Source organism: Chiloscyllium plagiosum, chromosome 3, assembly GCF_004010195.1.
Source record: "Chiloscyllium plagiosum isolate BGI_BamShark_2017 chromosome 3, ASM401019v2, whole genome shotgun sequence".
Taxonomy (NCBI): domain Eukaryota; kingdom Metazoa; phylum Chordata; class Chondrichthyes; order Orectolobiformes; family Hemiscylliidae; genus Chiloscyllium; species Chiloscyllium plagiosum.
The window spans coordinates 64,401,903-64,425,719 of record NC_057712.1 but is presented as its reverse complement, the minus strand read 5'-3'; the positions used below and the strand labels follow the sequence as shown (position 1 = coordinate 64,425,719).

At 39.9% G+C, this 23,817-nt stretch overlaps 1 protein-coding gene across 7 annotated transcripts in view; it reads left to right on the top strand.

Moving 5' to 3' along the window:
* LOC122544271 (A-kinase anchor protein 7-like) overlaps positions 1–23,817 on the top strand; it is a 192,948-nt gene that overhangs the window by 59,518 nt on the left and 109,613 nt on the right. For all 7 annotated transcript variants that reach the window (XM_043683364.1, XM_043683354.1, XM_043683346.1 and 4 more), the window contains exon 7: positions 23,049–23,196. In XM_043683364.1, coding sequence (XP_043539299.1) covers positions 23,049–23,196 — 148 coding nt within the window. The remainder of the gene's footprint in view (positions 1–23,048; positions 23,197–23,817) is intronic.

The following is a 23,817-nucleotide window of genomic DNA, read 5'->3' as shown; positions in this document are numbered from 1 at the left end:
TGATGCTCACATTGTGAGAAACTGTGCTAATCGAGCTCTACACTTGTTCTGTGAAAAGCATGACTGTAGGCATGAAGTGTGATATGTATTGGATTTGGTGGTACTACTCTTTTTCAATGATAGTGATGACATAATTGCATTTAAAATATAAGCAAATGTGATCAATGCACAATTATAGTGTAGCTGGCTTTAAAAATACTTCTAGTTTACATTTGATATGTCATACATTCAGTCCCTTTTGAAAAACATAGCTTGGTACTGTATAGCAGAGGTAGAACATACAATACTTTGTTCCAACAATGAGATCTTATAAGCCAAAGAATAGTTTTATGAAAAATATTTTATTACAGGTACTTCCACCTTCCTAACACCTTTACCCCTCTGTAAGCTCATTTGCTGCTGAAACCTCCTGTACACTTTACTATTCCAACACACTCCTACCTGGTCTCCCATACTCTGCCCTCCATAAACTTGATGTTATCCACATCTCCCCACTGCCAGTGTCTTAATGCGCAGCAAGTCCCCTACCCTGTCACCCTGTATTTACTGACCTAAGTTGGATCACTGTGTTAAGCAATGTCTTGATTTTAAAATTTCCTTGTTTTCAAATCCTGCATGACCTCACCTCTCTCTATGTCCAAAATCTCTTCCATCCCCAAAACCCTCAGGTCTCTGTGTTCCTGCTCTTCAGGTATTTTTACATCCTGGATTTTAATTGCTGTAATGCCAAAGACTATGTCTCCAGTAGCCGAGGTTATAAGTTTAGGAATACTGTCCATGCATTTCTTCTCCATCTCTCTACTTCTCTTTGATCAAGTTTTTGGTCATCCAATCTGATATCATCATCTATAGCTTAATTCCTCACTTTTATTCATTCTATAATGCTCCCGCAAGGCTTGTTTGGATGTTCTATTACATTTGAGGAGTTTTATAAATGTCATTTGTTGTTCTGATTCCCTCACCTGGCCTTTCAAATTCTCATTTTCTGCTGCTGTCCAAGTATAGAAAATATTTTACAATGATAGCTTCACAGCAAACTCATTCAGCCTCTTCACTTAGCATGCTTTCTCTCCTGAGTTCAATGCTTCTTCTCCCTTTTAGTATCACCCTTTATTGAGTTAATTTGATTTATTGTGGTCACAAGTACCTAAGAACAGTGATGAGTTTTGTTTTGTGAGCAGTACAGGCAGATCATGCAAACAAGGACATACAGATCAAGGGATGCTTAGACAGAGCGAGGCATCCAAGGTTACGGCTGCAGAGGAGATGCACAAAGCAAGATCAACATTATTTGAAGTTAGAGAGGTCCATTCAGCAGTCTAAAAACATCAGGAAAGAAGCTGTTCTTAAAACTGTTGGTGCATGTGTTTAAGCTTTTGTATCTTCTGCCTAATGTAACAGGTTAGAAGAGAGCATTACTGGGTTGGGAAGAATGACACTGGCAGCCTTTATGCAGCAATGAGAAGTCTAAATGGAGTCCAAGGGTAGGAGATTGGCTACCGTGATGGTCTGGGCTGTGCATACAACTTTCTGTAGTTTCTTACAGTCCTGGGCGGAGCAGTTGCCTTACCAGGCCATTATGCACTTGGATAGAATGCTTTCTGTGGTACATCAGCAAAGGTTGGTGCGGTTCCTTATGGACATGCCGAATTTCCTAAGCCCTCGAGGAAGAAGAGGCATTGTTGTGCCTTCTTAACCGTTGCATCTACATGAGAGATCCAGGACAGATTGTTGTTTATTGTCGCTCCTAAGACCTCATCTACACTCTGCACCCCAGTTCCCTTGATGTAGATAGGGGTGTGACCTCCTCCTTTCTTCCTGAAGTCAATGATCAGTTCTTTTGTTTTTCTGACATTGAGAGAGCACTCTTTCTCCTTCCTGTATTCTGACTCGTTGTTTGACATCTAGCCTACCATGGTGGTGTCATCAGCAAATTTGTATTTAGTGCTTGTATGGAATTTGGGTATATGGGGAGTACAGAAGGGGGCTCAGAATGCATCCTGCAGGGCATCAGTGTTGAGGATTATCGTGGAGGAGGTGCAGTTATCTATCTTCACTGATTGTAGTCTGTGGGTCAAGAAGCTGAGGATTCAGTCACAGAGGGCAGAGCAGAGACCTGGATCTTGGAGCTTTGAGATTAGTCTGGTAGGGATTATGGTGTTGGAGGCCAAGCTGTAGTCGATAAGTAGGAGCCTGACGCAGGTGGCCTTGTTATGTAGATGTTCCAGGGTTGAGTGTAGGGCTAACAAAATGGCAGCTGCTGTTGACCTGTTACATTGGTAGACAAATTTCATGGGATTGAGGCAGGCTGGAAGACTAGAGTTGATGTGAGCCATGGCCAGCCTTTCAAAGCACCTCATGATTATGGAGGTCAGAGCCACTGGCAGTACTTGTTGAGGCACGATGCATATGTTTTCTTTGGTACTGGGATGATGGTGGTCTTTTTGAAGCAGATGGGGACTTCAGATTGCAGCAAGGAAAGGTTAAAGATGTCAGCGAATGCCTCTGGCAGCTGGTCCATACAGAAAGTAAATGCAAAGCTGGGGAGTTTGTCTGGGCCAATCGCTTTCTTTGGGTTTACTGTCAGGAAGACCAATCCGTCATCTGCAGTGGTGAAGGAAGCTCCCTTAACTCCACAAGGACAGCCTTGAATGTTTATGACCAACATCTTCAGTTAATCACTATCACATCTGGCTGGACCACTTAAAGCACAATCAGGATCTATTGACATCTTCAAATATTGCTGATTATTCAGAAGCATAAACATAATAACTAGGAACAGGAGGAGGCAATTCTGCCTCTCGAGCCTGCTCTGCTGTTCAATTCAATCATGGCTGATCTCACCTTTGCTTCAACTCCACATTCCTGCCACTCTCCATTACCCTTCAGACTATTGCTAAGTAAAAATCTGTCTATCTTTTCCTTAAATTACTTCACTTTCCAGAATCCACACATTCATAACCCTTTGAGAGAAATAATTCCTCATTATCTCTGTTTTAAATCTGCTACTCCAATTCTAAAATATGTTGTTATAAATTGTCCAAAAGAGGAAACATCTGCTGTATGTCTACTTTGTCAATTACCTTTTAATATCTTTTCTTTTCAAATATAAACCCTTTTGTTTTACTGCACTGCAAACTGTCCGCCTTGAACTCGTCTCCCCCTCTCCTCCAACGGGTCTAAGGAACTTATGAACGTCTTTGTCATATTGATGTAAGATCATCCGATTAACTGCTATTACCATTTCCCTCCCTTCCCAGAGCCCACCAGGCCAAAATTCTCTTGGTTTACCCTGCAACAATTTGTGATTGCATTTCCTTCTCTCGTTTTTCTCCTATCTCCCCATATGCATTGTCTGATCTAATCTGATCCACGTGACATACTTCCTACTTATTCAATTCTATTCCCATCATACTGCTGACCAGATAACTTCCCTTTCTGGCTCCAAAGTGAACAAGTATTGATCGTACTTCTCTCTCCAAATCATGTTCCCTTCTCATCTGAATCTGACATCATCACAGTTCTCTCGACCCCAGCAACCTTGCAAACATCTCCAATCTGTCTTTCCTCTCCAAAGATCTTGGATGCATTGTATCATAAATCCATGCTCATCTGAAGTCACTTGTTAACCTCTCGAGTCAGTTTTCTGCCCTGCCATACTACCAGAATGGCTTGTATCAATGTCACAAGTGACATCCTTTGTCGTTGTGGCAAAGGCAAACATCTGTCTGCATTCTTCTTGACCATTGTTGTTTTTTACTATACAGTTAGTTCTCCTATGGTTCCGTTTTTGCGCTTAAGAAATAGTGCTTAAAGTGTTGGTGATAGAATCACTTTACAGCCAGCACATATTCAAAAAGTTTGTGCTTTAGAAACAGTGTTCCTAATGTGTCAGTCACGTTACATGAATTAGCATTAATGAAATGCATGTTATAGCAGAATGAACTGTATTTGACATTACCCTCCTACAATGTCTCTCTGAATTTGTCCAGCTTGGTCTGGTCCAGATGGGATTGCTTTCAACTAATTTGATTTCTGTCTCTCCTGTCATAGACTAAGAATCACCTTTAATGGCTTTCTTTCCTGGTCCCTTACTTGAAGAGCATCTTCCAAACCATGATCTCTAGCACCTAGAAAGACAAGAGCAGTATGGGGATATCATCAACTCCCTGATTCCTTAAAGTTACATCCAATCCTAACTTAAAGATATTTTCTTTCATCATTACTTGGTTAGATATCTAAAACTCCTTCTTTATATCTGTGTGGGGATGGTGACAGGGATGGGGTAGACTATATTTCTCCACCAGACACTGCAGCAGTTCAAGAAGGTGGCCCAACACTACGTTTACATGGGCTCCTAAGGATAGGCAATTAATGTTGGTCTTGCCAGCAAGACCCATATCTGAAAATCATTTTAATGTAAGTAATCATTTTGGACTTGGAATTGTAATATTAGTCAACTTTCTGGGAAACAAATCATTGTGCTTGAGCAACAGAGCTGGTTTATAATTGGATTCTTGATCTTTGGGTAAATGCGACAAGCTTTTTGGAGGACTTTCACTGTGAGCCTGAGAGATTTCTTGCTGTATCTTGCCAAACTCAGCTCATTAACTACGTTCACCACCCTTATGGTGTCCCTTTCATCTCATCCTAGCCCCTTCTTACCTTTTGCTGTTTCCAGAACAACTCACCAATCACCAAATATAAGTCATTGAGTCATAAAGTTTTTTTTAACAGCGTGGAAAGAGGCCCTTTTGGCCCAATGTGTCTGCACTCATTATTAAGCATCTATTCTAATCCCATTTTCCAGCATATGGCTCAAATCTTTGCATGCTATGGCATTTCAAGTGCTTGTCTAAATACTACTTAAATGTCTTTCAGCACTTTAAAAGCTTTTTTTTTAGTGATTTCTTAATTTTTATCCTTGGAATTGATCCAACTATTGCTATTAGCAATACAAGAAGCAAATTTTGTGAAAGCTTTACTTAGTCTGGAAATATAGTCAGGTGTACAAACATTCCACATGGTTTTGTACTCAAAAGTAGGGTTGTTCTGGTAATTTGTATAGATGAAGGATTGAATAAGAACTATGTAGACTATATTTCCAGGTTATATGAAAGAGAAATTAAGGAATTCTTTGAGGTTGCAAAGATCAAGCTGACACATCAATGGAAGGAAAACGTTTGGTAAGTCTATACTTACATTAGCTGGGGTCCATCCTGCTCATTTAGATCCTTTGTAAGCCTTACCTCATTCCTGATCATTATTAACGTAAATATATTTGTGGAAAGGCTAATGTGTCCTTGCGGACTCTGGTATCCTGGTAAAATTGGTGTTTTCTTCTAGAATTTACATAGTGTGATTTCATTATTTTCTCATATTAGGGATAGCTTGCTTCAGTTTTTGATTAGCATTACAGATTCATGTTAGATTAGTTGCAAAATGACTTCTTGATCCAACGTCAATATAGCAATAGTTGCTTTTCAAATTCAGCTATACGGTCAAATTAAATTTGCCAAATGGAGTATAATCCGAATCTTAATTTGAGACTTTTTAGAAGATTATTAGAAAATGTATTATCAGACTGAAATTTGAAGTGTTTTGTATAACTTAATGTTAGATGCAACTTACAATTTGCTTTCATAATTTGCTTATTTCCTAATACCTTTTAATTGCTATCCTGGCATATTTTCCATGCAACATCAATTTTAATCCTTCTGAACTTTCATGATGATTGAGTTAATGCATCTTTGAATCTGAATTTTCTTTTTCATCATTTCCAGTTTTTGAAACTCCGTTGAGGAAGTCACTTAGTTCAATTTGGAGCAATTACACGTTCTGTATTCTATGCAGATTATGTTTCTGCATCTAATTGTATTATAATTTTGCCACTGCTTAAAAGATTACTGTTGTTTCGTTAATAGAATTACATTTTTGCCCTTTAACTGAATTCAATGTCATGAGCACTATCCTTGGTCATGATTTACATAATTTTGTGTCAACTTCTGCATCAGATTTTTCAAGTTTCCACATCATTTAGCTGAATTCAATATTCTCAAATTCGGCCATATTAAATTTGATGGCAACCTTTGACATGATATATAAATAAATGCTACATACTTTTTTTACATAATAGAGCAGGTTTCTGGAAGAACAAGACAGATTGCAGTAATTTATAAGTCCTTTGGAACTGACTGGTTTTCTAGTTTTATTTGAGTGAAATTGATACTAATGTAATTATAACTGAGGTTCAAGGGTATTTAGGTTATTTGGAATTTCAGTGGAACGACTCCAAGTTAACTGGCTGTTAATTAGAAGTTATAGTTTATATATTTCAAGTCCTTACAGGAAAATTTGTTTAACACTGTGTTCAGAAAAGATTTACAAGCATATTGCCAGGGTTGGAGGGTTTGAGCTGTAGGTAGAGGCTGAGTAGTCTGGGACTGTTTTTTCTGGAGCGTCAGAGGCTGAGGGGTGACCTTATAGAGGTTTATAAAATGAGGGGCATGGATAGGATAAATGGGCAAGGTCTTTTCCCCAGGGTGGGGAAGTCCAAAACTAGATGGCATAGGTTTAAGGTGAGAGCGGAAAGGTGTAAAAGGGACCTGAGGGGCAAACTTTTCACACACAGGGTGGTGTGTGTGAATGGAATGAGCTGCCAGAGGAAGTAGAGGGGGCTGGTACAATTACAACATTTAAAAGACATCTGGATGGGTATATGAATAGGAAGGGTTTAGAGGGATATGGGTCAATTCCGAGCAAATGGGACTAGATTAATTTAGGGTATCTGGTCAGCATGAACGGGTTAGACCGAAGGATCTGTTTCTGTGCAGTACATCTCTGTGACTCTGCGCAGTTCTTTCAGTTTTCACCAAGATATTGCCTGAGATGATGAAATCGAACTATATGGGGAGGCTAGAAAGGCTTTGATTGTTTTCTTTTCAGCAGAGAAGGCTGAAGGGATCATGATTGAGGTGTATAAGATTGAGGAGTATGGACGGTGAATAGAGAGCATTTGTTCACTTTGGTTGAGGAGGGGTCAGTCATGAGGGAGCAAAATTTTAGAGTGTGGGAGTTTCAGAGGGGAATTGAGGAAAGAAAATCCACTCAGAGGGTGCTGGGAATCTGGAGTGCACTGCCTGGAAAGATAGTGGACGCCAGAAACTGTGCAACCTTTTAAAAAATATTTGGATGAGCACTTGAAATATTATAACACTCAAGGATATGGGGTAAGTGGAGGAAATTGGGATTAGTGCCCCTTTACGGTAGATATTGTTTGTACAGACTCAATCAGCCATAGGGCTTTCTCTGCGCTGAATTTATGACTTTGAAAACACTGAGATGATGAATTCCTTGAAATTGAAGCTGAAAGCACTAGTTTCGATTTGTATACATTATAAAAACATAAGGATTAGGACCAGGAGTAGATTATTCAGCACTTGGAACCTGCTCCACTATTTGATACGATCATGGCTAATCTTATCTCTGCCTTAATTCCACTTGCCAACCCACTCCCATAACCCTTCAATCCATTACTAATTTAAAAATCCGACAATCTTCTTAAATCTACTCAATGTCCCAACATTCATTACACTCTGGACTGTGAATTCTAGAGATTTACGACCCTTTGACAGAAATAATGTTTCCTCATCTCTATTTTAAATCTGCTATTCCTTATCCTAGTACTCAGACCTCTTGTTCTAGATTTCCCCAGATGATGAAACATCCTTTCTACATCTACTTCGTCAACCCTTTTTTGCATCCTGTGTAGCTCAGTTAGATCGTTCCTCATTTTTCTAAACTCCAGAGAATATATGCATAAACTGTTCAATCTCTTCATAAGACAAACTCCTCAGCTCTGGAATCAGTATAGCTCTGGAACCTCCTAAGCTACCTCGACACAACTATACCCCTCCTCAAGTAATGAGATTGCATGGGAGACTGTCATGTGCAGTACAGCAGTAACACTGAATGAGGATGCTTAAATATATACCTGCAACTACAAGTTGTAGTCTGAGCAGTTCAATAAACCTGCAAAATATTTTCAGGTAAACTGAAAAACACTACTTAACTGGGGTTCATTGTCAGTAGTGTAAGAAATGTAACAATCATCACTTCAATCAAGATCTGAGATGCAATAACTAGGGTAGCCTTCTCAAAATGCTCCAGCTTTGTACTTAAGTGGTGGAAGTGCATTCGTTGTGACCTCACCAGTCTGTGAAAGTCATAACTTTTAAGTATTCTTGTCTGTCAGTTATTTAAGTAAGACTACTAACTTATGCATGTTGTCTTTTGTATGTGTACAAAAACAGGTAAACTGAGTGCAGAATGTTTGTAAGATGAGACTGGATAATTGATAATGGAGAATAGGAAAATGGCAGGTAAATTAAATCAATATTTTTGCATGAGTCTTCATGATGATTGGCATTATAAATATCCCAAAGGCATTAAATAAGCAAAGTATTAATAGGAGGAAAGATTTTGTAATAGTCTCTATTGGGATGGACAAAGTATTTGACGAACTAATTTGACTGTAGGTAAACTTGCATCCAACAGTTTTAAAGGAAGTGGCTGCAGAGATAGTGGAGGCATTGGTCAAAATATTAGCATTCCAGGAGGGTACAAGTAGATTGGAAAGCCTCTAATGTGATGGACCTGTTCCAGGCAGGAGGAAAAGGCAAAGCAGGAAGTTATAGGTCAGCTATGTAACATCTGTAATTGGAAAAATGGTAGAATGTGAAATTTGTGAAAGGAAAATCATGGAGCATGCCGATCAAGGTTCCCAAACTAAGCTAGTCACACTTGCCTGCTTTAGGCTATCTAAACCTTTGTTATTCATGTACCTGTCCAAATGTCTTTTAAACATTGAAATTGTACCCACATCTACCACTTCCTCTGGCAGTTCCTCCATATACTCACTACCCTCTGTGTGAAAACATTACCCCTCGGGTCCCTGTTAAATCTTTTCCCTCTCACCTTAAATGTATGCTGTCTAGTTTTGAAGTCCCCTGACCTTGGGAAAAGACCTTTGCTATTCATCTTATCCATGCCACTCGTGACTTTATAAGCCTCTATAAGGTCAGTCTTCAAACCTCCTATGCTCTAATGAAAAAAGTCCCAGCTTATCCAGCCTCTACCTTTGTTTTTTTTTAAATATTCTAACCAATCCTCTGACCTACCACCTATTGTTGCACAATTATATGCTTTTTGGTTTGGTTTGATATTATTTTTGACATTTCGAGATAGTCATAGATGATGGGTTCGTCCATTTGATTTTTTTTCTTTTATTTTGAACATTTCTAATCTGTGCATTGGGTCATGGGTCAGAACCCAGAAGTACTAATCTTGTAATTCCAAAATGTAATTTTTTAAAAAAGGGCTGATATGTTTGACAAATTTGCTCAAGTTCTTTTGAGGATATAAGAAGCAGACATGATAATTGGATTACCAGTCAGTGTATTGTAGTTGGATTTCCAGAAGACATTTGATAAAGTGCCACTTAGTCAACAAACATTTGGGACACAAAACTGCTCTAATGGTGACCATCTAACCACTATCAATTTTAGTAAGAGATGTTGTGGTTCTGTTTGCCGAGCTGGAAATTTTTGTTGCAAACGTTTCGTCCCCTGTCTAGGTGACATCCTCAGTGCTTGGGAGCCTCCTGTGAAGCGCTTCTGTGGTGTTTCCTCCGGCATTTATAGTGGCCTGTCCCTGCCGCTACCGGTTGTCAGTTTCAGCTGTCCGCTGTAGTGGCCGGTATATTGGGTCCAGGTCGATGTGTTTGTTGATGGAGTTTGTGGATGAGTGCCATGCTTCTAGGAATTCCCTGGCTGTTCTTTGTTTGGCTTGCCCTATAATGGTAGTGTTGTCCCAGTCGAATTCATGTTGCTTGTCGTCTGCGTGTGTGGCTACTAAGGATAGCTGGTCGTGGCGTTTCGTGGCTAGTTGATGTTCATGGATGCGGATCGGTAGCTGTCTTCCTGTTTGTCCTATATAGTGTTTTGTGCAGTCCTTGCATGGGATTTTGTACAAATCTTCACCCAAACATTGAGTTAGCATCAAATTAAGGTTCATGTGATTCTGACTCTGACATGTTCACCCACACTCGTCACTGAGCCATAGATGGTGTTGATGGTAATGACAGACTGAGGTGCTATCCTGGCAAAACGTTACAGATTGTGGTTGAATGCAGGTCTGCCTCTCCTGCTGCTGTGGTCTACAGCACTACATGAATACGCAGTGCTCCAGGGAAAACAGCCCCAGCCTGTTCAGCCTCTCCCTATAGCCCAAATCCTCCAACCCTGGCAACATCCTTGTAAATCTTTTCTGAACCCTTTCAATTTTCACAACATCTTTCTGTTAGGAAGGAGCATCAAGAGATTGCGCAGAAAAACAAGGTTGAAGAAGATTCATGATGATCTCATTAGACAGAGGGATGGGCTTGAAGGGCTGATTGACCTATTCCTGCTCTTTTTTCCTTGTTTTCCAAATGCGTGGAAAGTTGCCTCTTAGGTCCCTTTTATATCTTTCCCCTCTCACCCTAAACCTATGCCCTCTAGTTCTGGACTCCCTGATGCCAGGGAAAGACTTTGCCTATTTACCCTATCCATGCCCCTCATAATTTTGTAAACCTCTATGAGGTCACCCCTCAGCCTCCAATGCTCCAGGGAAAACAGCCCCAGCCTGTTCAGCCTCTCCCTATAGCCCAAATCCTCCAACCCTGGCAACATCCTTGTAAATCTTTTCTGAACCCTTTCAATTTTCACAACATCTTTCTGTTAGGAAGGAGCATCAAGAGATTGCGCAGAAAAACAAGGTTGAAGAAGATTCATGATGATCTCATTAGACAGAGGGATGGGCTTGAAGGGCTGATTGACCTATTCCTGCTCTTTTTTCCTTGTTTTCCAAATGCGTTTATTTATCTTCATCACTTAAATTAAAGTACTACTTTTGCATTAATAGACATGCTGCTAACAGAGAGTTTTCCAGCAATTTTTGTGGATAAAGTGGAGAATTCCTGCCTTCTGTTGGTAAACTGGAGGATTTCCACCTTTATCACAGCTTCTCAACATGAATCCCACTATTTGTAGTCCAAATAAATTATTCCAGTTTAGCTGAACAGCGTTACTGAATGAATCCCATTGCTTGCAGCTTTAATAATGATGCTCACTTTAATCACAGGTTTTTCTGACTGAGTCCTGCTGTGTACAACTTTATTCATAATGTCCACCTCTTTCATTGGTTTTTCTGAAGGCTTTCTGCTATCTGAGACTTGAATAAATGTTCCCTTCCTTCATCACAATTTTAATAATGGGTCTCCTTTCTTTTTCTTTTGTTATTATTCATTCATAGACTGTGAGCATCTCTGGCTAGGTCAGCATTATCATCCATCATTAGCTGTCCTTGAGAAAGTGCTGGTGAGCTACCTTCCTGAACTGCTGCAGCCCATTTATAGTAGGTAGAACTACATGCTGTGAAGGAGGGAGTTCCAGTGTTTTGACTCAATGACACTGAAGAAACAGCAATATATTTCCAAGTCAGGGTGGGGAGTGGCTTGAAGAGTAAATTGCACGTGATGGTGGTCCCATGTATGTTCTGCCCCTGTCCTTCTAGGTTGAAGTGGTCATGAGTTTGGAAGGTGCTGTCAAAGCACCTTTGGCAAATTTCTACAGTGCACCTTGTAGATGATACACACTGCTGTGACTGAGAATCACTGGTGGAGGAAGTGGATATTTGTGGATGTGGTGCTGATCAAACAGATTGCTTTGTCTTGGATGGTGTCAGGCTTCCTGAGTATTGTTGGAGCTGCACTCACCCAGGCAAGTGGGGAGTGTTCCAACACACTCTTGACTTGTACCTTATAGATGGTGGACAGATTTTGGGAGTCAGGAGACGAGTTTATCTCTGCAGAATTATTAGACTTTAATCTGTTTTTGGAGCCACTTCTTTATATAGAAGCTAGGATCAAGAATAGGCATTCAGACCTTTCAGCCTGCTTCACCATTCACTGTGATCATGACTAACCATCCAACTTCATAGCTGTGGTTCTGTTCACCGAGCTGGAATTTTTTGTTGCAAATGTTTCGTCCCCTGTCTAGGTGACATCCTCGGTGCTTGGGAGCCTCCTGTGAAGCGCTTCTGTGGGGTTTCCTCCGGCATTTATAGTGGACAGCTGAAACTGACAACCGGAAGTGGCAGGGACAGGCCACTATAAATGCCGGAGGAAACACCACAGAAGCGCTTCACAGGAGGCTCCCAAGCACTGAGGATGTCACCTAGACAGGGGACGAAACATTTGCAACAAAAATTTCCAGCTCGGCGAACAGAACCACAACAACGAGCACCCGAGCTACAAATCTTCACCCAAACTTTATAGTAAGAGATGATCTGGCTCACTACTGTCTTTTTTAAGGGCAAGAAATCTGCTGTCCTTACCTGGTCAGGCCTACATATGACTTCAGAACCACAACAATGTGGTTGACTTTAGACTGCCTCCTTTACAAATATTAGGACAATGAATTGCTGCTGTAACCAGCGGTGCTCACGTGTCACAATTAATTTTGACAAAAGATTATTGCACAAGATAGGAGTTCACAGTATTGAAGCTAATGTATAGGCATGTATTGTGGATTGGTTAATACCGAAGATGGAGATGGGTCTTTTCCAGGTTGAAAGCACTAAGAGTGACTCAAGGGTCTATTTATAAACTTAACTAGACTTTTTTAGAAAGTTCACAGGCTCAATGAGGGTAATGCTATTGATGGTTAAATGGATTTCTAGAAAGTCTTTGATGCAATGTGTGATGATATTTTGGCTTTAAGAAGTGTATTTTGTCCTGTTTCTTTTATGAAGAAAGGTTGCGACAGTGGTGAAGATTGGTCTGCTCCAAAGCCAATGGAGTAAACAACTTGCGAGGCCTTGTGGCTTTTTAAAAAAATTTGCAACAGTAGAAGCAGCCTGATTGGGTGGGGTCAAGCTCCCACAGAATGAAGATTTTTGTTTATTTCTAGCACTCAGTAGCAGGTGCTGGGGTCTTGAATCTGGACATGGAAGCTGTTTTTCCTTTCTCTGTTACAGCTAAAAGCTGGAGGTTCTCTCCCTGCTGATAGAATTGCACATGAGACAATCTATTATATTGCTTTCGCCTTTGCTCAGGGTGTGGTTATGGGATGTTACTATATTGGAACAGTTCCTGTTTAGTAGTTAAATAATCTATTATCCTGTTAAGTTTTCCATTAGAATTATTGCAATTGTTTTTGTTGTATTTTAGCTACAGTATATGAATAAAGTACGTTTGCTTCAAGACTGGTAGTTTGACCAATCAAATTACATCAGGAAGACAACCCGTGGCACTTGCCTTTGAAATAAGTAAAGTTAGGGTCTATGCTATCTTCTTCTTATATTTTGAGAGGGTTTAGTCTGGTCCATAACAAGTGCCATACAACAGAACTGAAGAAAGTTCTGTGTCATGGTATAAAAGGGACAGTAGCAACATGGATACAAAATTATTTGCATGATAGAAAACAGTAATGGTTACGGGTTTTTTTTAGGCTGGAGGAATGTTTGTAATGGAGTTTCCTAGGAATCTGTATTGAGACCCTTGCTTTTCCTAATATTACTGATCAGGATCTTGGTATACAGGGGACAATTTCAACAAATGCAGATGACATGAAACTTAGAAAAATTGTAAGTTGTGAGGTGGAACTCCAAAAGGATATTGACAGATTGCTAGTGTGAGCAGATAGCTGGCAGCTGAGATTCAATGTGGAACAGTGTGAGTTAATCTACTTTTGGAAGAAAGAATATTGAAGGACAATACAAAATAGGGAGTACAATTCCAAAGGAAATACAGGAGCAGAGGGCCTGATGTTAAACTTGTATAAGACACTTGTTGGATCTCATTTGTTATACTGTGGCTAATGTTGTAGGAAAGATATGAAAGCATTGGATTGAATGCAGAAGTGATTTACAAGAATACTTCCAGGAATTAGAAACTTCACTAATGAGGATAGATTGAGGAAATTAGGGATGTTCTTCTTCTAGAGAAGAAGGCTGAAAGGAGATCTAATAGAAGTTTTCAAAATAATGAGCAGGTTGGATGAGGTATACAGATGGAAGCTATTCTCACTCATGAAAGGAACAAGAATAAGGGGGGCATAGATTTAAAGTGATATGCAAAAGATACAAAGATGATGTGAGAAAGGCTTGTTCATGTAGTGAGTAGTTAGGGTATGAGATACATGCCTTGAAATGTAGAGTTCGGTTCAATTGAGGCATTCAAGAGGGCATTGGATGGAAATAGTATGCAAAGGTATGGCAGGGTTAAAAACCAAGAAACGGACACTAGATAATGATGCTCATTTTGAGAGCTGGTGCAGGCGTAATGAACTGAATGGCTCTGAGCAGTAACAATTCTATGATACTGTGAGATAAGATTGAGAGAATGATCAGGTGGAGCTTAATGTCTGAAAGTGTGAGCTCTTGTATTTTGGTAAGAAGAATCAAAAGGCAAATTATTATTTAAATGAGAGACACTCCAAAGTGTAACAGAGGGATTTGAGTGTCCTTGTGCTTGAAATACCACAAGTCAGCAAGCAGGTGCAGCAGGTAATTAAGAAGGCAAATTGAATTTTGGTCTTCATTGGATGTTTGAGATTAAAAATGGGGAAGTCTTGTGACAACTGTACAGTGTTCGTGAGGCTGCATTTGGGTTACTGTGTACAGTTTCAATCCCCATGTTTAAGAAATGATATACTGGCATTGGAGGCTATTCAAAAGAGATTCCTTTGGCTGATTCCAGGGATGCAGTGGTTGACTTATCAAGCATGATTAAATAGATTAGGCCTTTTTTCAGTGGAGTTTAGAAGAAAGAGATTTGATCTTTTTGAAACATTGAAGATTCTGAGTGAACTTACAGGGTAGATGTTGAATAGATGTTTCTACCAGTGGGAGAGTTTTGAACTGGGGGACATAATTACAGGATAAGGAGATATTCACTTCAAACTGAAATGTGAAAGAATTTATTTTCTGAAGGAAGTAAATGGCTGGAATTCTCTAACCCAGAGTGCGGAGACTAGTGAACGCACATAGAACATTGAACATTGAACAGTACAGCACAGTACAGGCCCTTCGGCCCTTGATGTTGTGCCGACTCTATCCAACTATTTATCTGACTCTAAGATCAAACTAACCTACATAACCTTCACTTTACTATCATTCATGTGCCTATCCAAGAATCGCTTAAATGTCCCTAATGCATCTGACTCCACTACCACCACTAGCAGTGCATTCCGTGCATCCACCACTCTGAGTAAAGAACTGACCTCTGACATCTCCCCTAAACCTTCCTCCAATCGCCTTAAAATTATGCCCTCTTGGTATATCCATTTCTGCCCTTGGAGAAAATCTCTGACTATTCACTCTATCTCTGCCTCTCATCACCTTGTACACCTATATCAAGTCACCTCTCGTCCTTCTTCACTCCAATGAGAAAAGCCCTAGCACTCTCAACCTTTCTTCATAAGACATGCCCTCCAGTCCAGGCAGCATCCTGGTAAATCTCCTCTGCACTCTCTCTAAAGCTTCCACATCCTTCCTATAATGAGGCGACCAGAACTGAACATAATATTCCAAGTATGGTCTAACCAGGGTTCTATAGACCTGCAACATAACCTTGTGGCTCTTAAACTCAATCCCCCTGCTAATGAAAGCCAACTCATCATACACCTTCTTAACAACCCTATCAACTTGGGTGGCACTTTGAGGGGTCGAGGGACATGAACCCCAAAATCCCTCTGTTCCACCACACTGCCAATAATCCTGCCTTTAACCCTTTAAGAGGAAATGGATTTTGAAATATTGAGGATTTGAGGACAATGAGGCGCTGGCACTACACAGAATTTGATGCCCGGGATAGAGAGCCTTTAAAACAGATTTTATAGATTGGCAGACAGGATTGATGAGACAAATGTTCTTCTTTAAAATCTGTGGTATCATAGAAATTAATGTTTTCCTCTGTATTGTGATTTTAATGGGGAGCTGATAATTCAGAATGTCAATGAATTCCTCTAAATTCTCCTTCTGTGAGAATTCAAGTACATCATATGTCAATTCAAATATAGAACGTATTGTTACTGCGTGACTTCATTGTAGAGAGCTCAGATGGAATTTACTAAAACCATCCCAAAGGGATTACGAGAAGCTGAAGTTGCTCCCTGAAGAGCAAATAAGCCTAAGAGGATTTGATGGAGGTGTATAAGGTTAAGAACGGTTTCAACTGAATTAAATGGAAACTGTTTCCAATGGCAGAAATCTCAATAATAAGACAACATTGATTTAGCTTCATTTTAAGCTATTGGCAAAAGAACCAGTCCGTTGGAAGGACTGACTGGATTTCTCTTCAAAAGAACTGGTACAGTTTCAATTGCTGACTGGCTGCCTCCTGTGTGGCACTTTTTGATTCTACTTACCAAAACACATCGCAAAGGTGCTTGATCAGACCTGTTGATGGTTAAGGTCATGGATAAGGAGAGGTACGTGGAAATAGGAGAAGCAGAGGGGCCTATGATTTCTTTTCCTGGCTGTGCTCCAGGTTGTAATGACTTATTCTATACTATTTTCTTTTAAAGAAAACCCATCTGTCCCTTGAGTAGTTTGAAATATAATGCTGAGCATTGAATAACTCTTTCATCCTGTCAACGAGAAATAAATTTTGCTCATGGGTACATGTAATTCAGTGTGACTTGTTCAACTGTGCAGTGAGCACATCAAAGATGAATGCTATAATTGCAAAAAAAAAACATGTAACCTTTTTTGCCAGTGTGACCATGATTGCAGAAAACAAGTCATCACATTTGATTGAATTAGACACCTTGTTAACTTGAATAATACTATAAACAATCGATATTAACTGTTTAAGTAACTTTGGAAAGGAGAATTGTGCTTGCTTTTCAATCTACCAACATCTGACATGCATTCAGAAAGAATGGTCCTTAAATTCTGAGAAAATTCTTATGCCTCATTTCTTGGAGGTTCCGCTAATTTCCTGGTGAATTTTATATTTACAATTTTATTACATATAGCAACCAGAATTTCTCAACAAAGTGTCTTGCAGACACAAAGAAACTCATTACTGTTTAAGAGCTTGTAGCAACTTGTACTTGCAATTTTTGTGCATGAAAGGAATATCCTATTTAAGCTTAGGGAGTCATAAATGTTGTGCAGGGATTGTGCTGGAACTTAACGAACTAAAATGATAAAACTTTATATCTTTGAATACCAAGCAATTCTACCAAATATTGCTCCAAGCACTGCAAAACATAAGAGTCCCTATAATGACTAACATCCATTTCCCTTCCTCTCTCTTTAATATTAAAAATCACACAACACCAGGTTATAGTCAAACAGGTTTATTTGGAAACACTAGCTCCCACAACTCCACACTGTATACTCCACAACCACCTGATGAAGGGGCAGCGCTCTGAACGCTAGTGCTTCCAAATAAACCTGTTGGACTACATTCTGGTATTGTGTGATTTTTAACTTTGTACACCCCAGTTCAAGACTGGCACCTCCAAATCAGCTGTTTAATATGCCACTGTGGCTCAGGTGCAGAGAGGAATCGATAGGATCCTGTTCCCTAGATGCTGCCTGACCTGCTGTGCTGTTCCAGCAATAAAGTTTCAACTCATCCCGTTATTCACTCTTCCCCACTCCCAATAGTGAACAAATGAGAATTCAGCTCCAGGTTGTGTCTCTCCAAGTTTTTGCACCTATGAGGCAAGTGCTTCACATTTCACATTGTGTATCCTTCAACTCATGCCACAGGAGATCTACTAGTTTCACATAATGACTGCTGTACGGTAGAGCAATCATGCCAGAGAAACTAATTAGAATCTTTGTTAAAGTCCTTTGAAATAATATTCTCACCATTGGTTGCATGTATTATTATTTGGTTATTTTAATTCCATAAATTAGTATGATATCCATTAGGTCATTGACATCTCTTCAATCAATTCCCTCTCAGCTATATGTTATATAAAGAACATGCTGCTAGTAGAAAATAATTATATGGTGAAAAGACGCTTAACATAGGCTCTGATATTTATGTGAGATTCTTGTCTGCACTTTGTATTCTATTGTTTTGCTGCACACATAATATTTGAAGTGTAAATGTAAGCTTTTGTTTTTCAGTAGTTTTTTTTTGCCACAGACACTTTCGGCACAGGTGGTAATTTAATAGTCAGTGACTTTTAAGAAATACACTTTTCCCTTTCATCAACTATCATTTATATTCAAGTCCAACAGAAATTTTCCTCAGTTCGCTTGAAGTCACTAGAATCAAACAATGAATCTGTAAACTTTAGCAGGATTCTAAAACAGAAGAGTTTGGGTGGCACGGTGGCACAGTGGTTAGCACTGCTGCCTCACAGCGTCAGAGACCCGGGTTCAATTCCTGCCTCAAGCGACTGACTGTGTGGAGTTTGCACGTTCTCCCCGTGTCTGCGTGGGTTTCCTCCGGGTGCTCCGGTTTCCTCCCACAGTCCAAAGATGTGCAGGTCAGGTGAATTGGCCGTGCTAAATTGCCTGTAGTGTTAGGTAAGGCGTAAATGTAGGGGTGTGGGTGGGTTGCGCTTCGGCGGGGCGGTGCGGACTTGTTGGGCCGAAGGGCCTGTTTCCACACTGTAAGTAATCTAAAAAAAAAGTCTTTGATTTTCCATACATGATTTTAATTTTCATTGAAGTTAAATAGAAGTTCAATCAGATCTGGTAAACAATGGGCTCAGTTCAATATTGCATTTTTTATATGCCTGTCAAATTTGTAACATTCTACCCGTAGAACTGTAATCATCTTAATATAAACAGTAAGAATATATTTTTTATTTTCCATATACCTTATCTAACTTTGTACTTTTGTCTACCTAATACTTTGTATTCAAGATCTCAACAGGTTCACCATTATCATTTATGCATTTTAAAATGAGTTGTACAATCAATTGTTTTCAGTTTGAACTTAGTTATTATAAGCAAAGTGGTTCAAGGTCACCCAGTTACTACATCATTTATAATTGTTGAGCTTTTGTCAACTGATAATTTAATTGTGCATAATGATAAATTAAAGTGTTTGATATGTTAGATAAAATTTATAAATGGACTTGACATTTTGCTTTATTCTTCAAGGAATGTTATGGTAAATTTAACACTTTCTTTATATCTGTGACACTCTGAATGGATTGGAAATTGTATTCTTTTTAAGTGATGGACTTAAAATTGGAGTAGGTAAAAAAATGATTGACTTGAGAACAGTGCTTAAATATGTAGTAGACCGTGTATTCAAATGATCAAGTTTTCAGTTGTAAACTAGTAGCAAACATAAGTTTGGTTGATGATTTATGAATAAACATAAAGTTACATTGCCCTATTTTTGAAAGATTATTGATATATTCAATATTTTAAACAGAAAAATTAGAATAACCTCATCCCAACTGAACCCAAGCAATTACCTTGTAACTCAGAGCCCCACCAGAAACTGCAAAGGTTCACCAAAAATTAATTTGCCTCTGAATTTGCTTTCAGTCGCTATGTACTTGGCTGGTTTGCTAAATTGTCTGGATAACTAGCATGCAGATCAGATTAATGTGCTCGTTATGGTTTTTGATCCCTGTTCTGGCTGAGGTAGACTTGATGCCTGTCTCCTTGCTCTATTACTAGTAAAGCATCACGGTACTTTGTGGTTCAGTAAGCAGGGACATAGGACGCGGGAGCAGGAGTAAGCCATTCACCCTTTCATGAATAATTGTCAAGAACCAGCCATTGTGCAGAGAACCTAAGAAGATAAAATGTCAAAGGCAATGAAGGAAAGATCAGAAATGTGGTGGGAATCGAATTTTCATTTAATAACTATGTTAACGTTGCCATGCAGTGTGCAAACATGTCACCAGTTATTAAACATTTTTAATATTTTTACTATGAGGTGTTCATATGATGCACTGAAATATCACAAATCTGTTAGTATATGTTCACATAAATCCTGGAAGAAGTATATTCTTTGTGTTGGTCAAGAAATAAAACTAGATTCTCAAACTGTTGCTACCTCTGCATTCCAGAGGCTGACTTGCATTCTTCGTTTTCTTCCAGCCTATTTAGGGAACTCTGAGCTGTGTTGCTACTGGTACAGATGTGTACCAACTTCATGTAGGTGCCCATGACCCTGTATTCAGTGAATGCAAACACTGTTTTGCCCATTCTTACAACAGTAAACACTCTCTCTCGTTTACTGTCTCTCTGTCTCTGTCTCTCTCTTTCTCTCTGTCTCTGTCTTTCTCTCTCTCACACACACACACAATTAGATGGAATTAAAAGTCTATGACTCACTTCTCCATTGTTGAGGGGACTGGATTATGATTTTTTTTCTCAAATATATTTGCTTGTTTTCACAGAATATTGGTATTCCAATTTCTGCAAGGAAATTTTCAAAGCAACACTGCAAACTGGCTGTCTGAATAGTTCGAGACCTAAGCAGCAGTCTTTGAACTCACTCAGTATGTCACTAAACCTGCCATCCCAAAGCAATCCTGCTAGATTCCTGTCTTCTCCTCTCCATAATGCATTGGTTTTAAAATTCTCACCCTTGTTTTTAAATTCTTCCATTGCCTCACCACTCACAAATGTCTGTTGTATCCTCCAGTCCCAGAAATCTTTGAGATATCTGCACTCCCTATCCTGAGTTCCCCTACAAGTCAAATGTCAGTCTTCATCCAATTTGATTTGCATGATATCAGGAAATAGCAGAAAGCATTGGACACAGCAGAGCCTATTGGTCCTTAGCAACCTCGGAGTAGTATTGCAGAATTGTGCTGGAGAACTAGCTGTATCCTAGCCAAACCATTCCTTCACTGTTGCTGGTTCAAAATCTTTGAACACTTTCCTTCACAGCATTATGGGTTTACCTACGTCAAGTGGAGCACAGTGATTCAAGACGGCAGGTCACCACCATCCTCTCGAGCAATTGGGGTTGGACAATAAATGGAACTTTTAAAAAAGCCTTCTAAAAATTAATGACGATGGAGATCTATTCCTTGGAGTTACACGGAATACAATAGAAGATTGGCTATAGTGTTTGGAGGTTAACCATCTCAGCTTCAGGAATCCAGCAGTTCCTCAGGGTCGATACTTTCTAATCTAGAGATATTATAACATACTGATTCCTGATGAAGGAGTTTTGCCTGAAACATTGATTTTCCTGCTCCTTGGATGCTGCCTGACCTGCTGTATTTTTCCAACACGACTCTAATCTTGACTCTGATGTTATAACATACCTCTGGAGCAGGTGGAACTTGATCCCAGGCTTCCTAGCACAGGAGTTGGGACTTTATCACTGTACCACAAGAGTCCTAGTTCCTCAGAGTAGATATTTTCTAATCAACACACTTCAGAAGCAGGTGTGATTTGAACTATAACTGTACTATCACTGTACTATAAGAGTCCCAGTTCCTCAAGGTGAGGTCAGAGCTCCAATCACCTTCAGCTGCTTCATCAATGAACATCCCTCTATCATAAGGTCAGAAATGGGTATGATTCTTGATATATGCAATCTTTAGTCTGATTCATGACTCCCAAGATGATGAAACATTCCATGAACATATGCAGCTAGACTTTGATAACAGCTAGGCTTGGAATGATGAGTAACAAGTAACATTCACAGCATGTGTCTATATCCAACAAGGCAGAATACACCCATAGCTCTTTGACTTTTACAGAAATTAACAACACCATTATCTTTGTAATATACTCAACCATCAACATTCCTGTGGATCTGAGCCTTAACTGAAATGAGCACATTAATACACCAATTACAAGCTTGAAGACTTAGAATTCTGCTGCAAGTAACTGAGCTCCTGATTTCCCCAAATCCTGTCCAACATCTATGTTAGGAATTTGGTTGAATACTCCTCTTGTGCCTGGATAGGTACAGTTCAAACAACACTCGAAGTTTAACACCATCAGAACAAATCAGCCCAGGTTATTGCCACCATATCCACAGACATCCACCCCCTCCACCACTGATACTCAGGAGCAGCAGTGTATACCATCGACAAGAGAGAATAGTGAAACCTATTTCGGGTTCGTCACTGGCACCCTCCAAATTCAACAATGCCACCTGCAGGTTTCCCTCTGAGCCTCACCCAATCATGCCATCCAGAACTATGTTGCCTTGCCTTCACTGTCATTGGATCAAAGTCCATGAACTTCCTTCCTAACAGCACTTTAGGTAGACCTCCGCCACATGGAGTAGCACTTCAAGAAGCCAGATCAACAACACCTTTTCTAAGTTATTTAGAGGTGAGCAGAAGTTGCCGACCATTTCATTGACACTCTCATCCCATGAATAAATTAAAACAGAAGTTATTTAATCTGGTCTCTTCAGCATTTATAATTTTATTTGGTACACCATTGACTTTAGCTGCAATTCCCTCCCTAAATCTCTTGCTCTCTTTCTTCTTTTCACAAACGTATAGGCTGCGAGCCACCAACATGGCATATGGATCCTGTATCAGCACAAATACAGCATTTCCAACTGATTCACGCAAAATACCATACTCTTACCCAACTACCTTGCATCAGAGCGAGAATGACTGGTAGTGGTTTAGCCTGAGGGTCATCATGTCTCAGGCAAGGGGAGAGGTTGAGAAGGAGAGTCTTTAAGGCAGTCTTAGCTTGTGTGGGAATTGAATCCATGCTGTTGCTGTTACTCTGCATTACAAAGCAGCCATCTAACCAACTGAGCTAACTGACCATCTTAAATCCTCCTCTCACCAATTTATATATATTAGACAACTAAACAGGTTTTCCTTCAGAAATGTACCTATTGAAGAAAAATGAGAATTGCAATTTCATCATTAAATTGTTTGGTGCAATGTGAGCAGTCTAATTACAAAATTTGTATAAGGTTTCAAACACAGATTATGTGATATCTACTATTGCTGTTGAAGTGATCGCAGACTTATGATCGTTGCTGTTAACACTACAAAATTATTTACCTTTTGCAGGGAATTAAGAAATTTTCTCCAGAACTGTATAAAAGTTTTGAAGATCATTATTTGGGTGATGAGATTGTGACTTGTCTCCATCTTTGCTCAATGCAGAAGAAAAAGCAACCAAATGGCTATTACCACTGTGAGACATCAGTTCCTGTGGGTAAGTGTATAACAATGCTTTGAACTCACATGGAGTTTGAAATTAATGTACCATATTTTACATGATCTTTGCCATTATTCAGTGGCTTAAAGAACAGAGTCTCTTGCTCATACTTGTCTTTCTTGCTCTCCACTTGCTCCCTCCCTGTCTCTCTATCTTGCTCCCTCCCTCTATGGGCGGCACAGTGGCACAGTGGTTAGCACTGCTGCCTCACAGCGCCTGAGACCCGGGTTCAATTCCCACCTCAGGCGACTGTGTGGAGTTTGCACGTTCTCCCTGTGTCTGCGTGGGTTTCCTCCGGGTGCTCTGGTTTCCTCCCACAGTCCAAAGATGTGCAGGTCAGGTGAATTGGCCATACTAAATTGCCCATAGTGTTAGGCAAGGGGCAAATGTAGGGGCATGGGTGGGTTGCGCTTCGGCAGGTCGGTGTGGACTTGTTGGGCCGGAGGGCCTGTTTCCACGCTGTAATGTAATCTAATCTAATCTTTCTCCTACCCTCTCACTCTTTCTCTCGCCCCCCCCTTCTGCTTTCACTCCTCCCTTCCTTTCACTTCCCCTCCCCCTTTCTTCGCTCCTTTTCCCTCCTCCCCCTCTTTCCCACACCCTCTTTCCCTCTCCCCT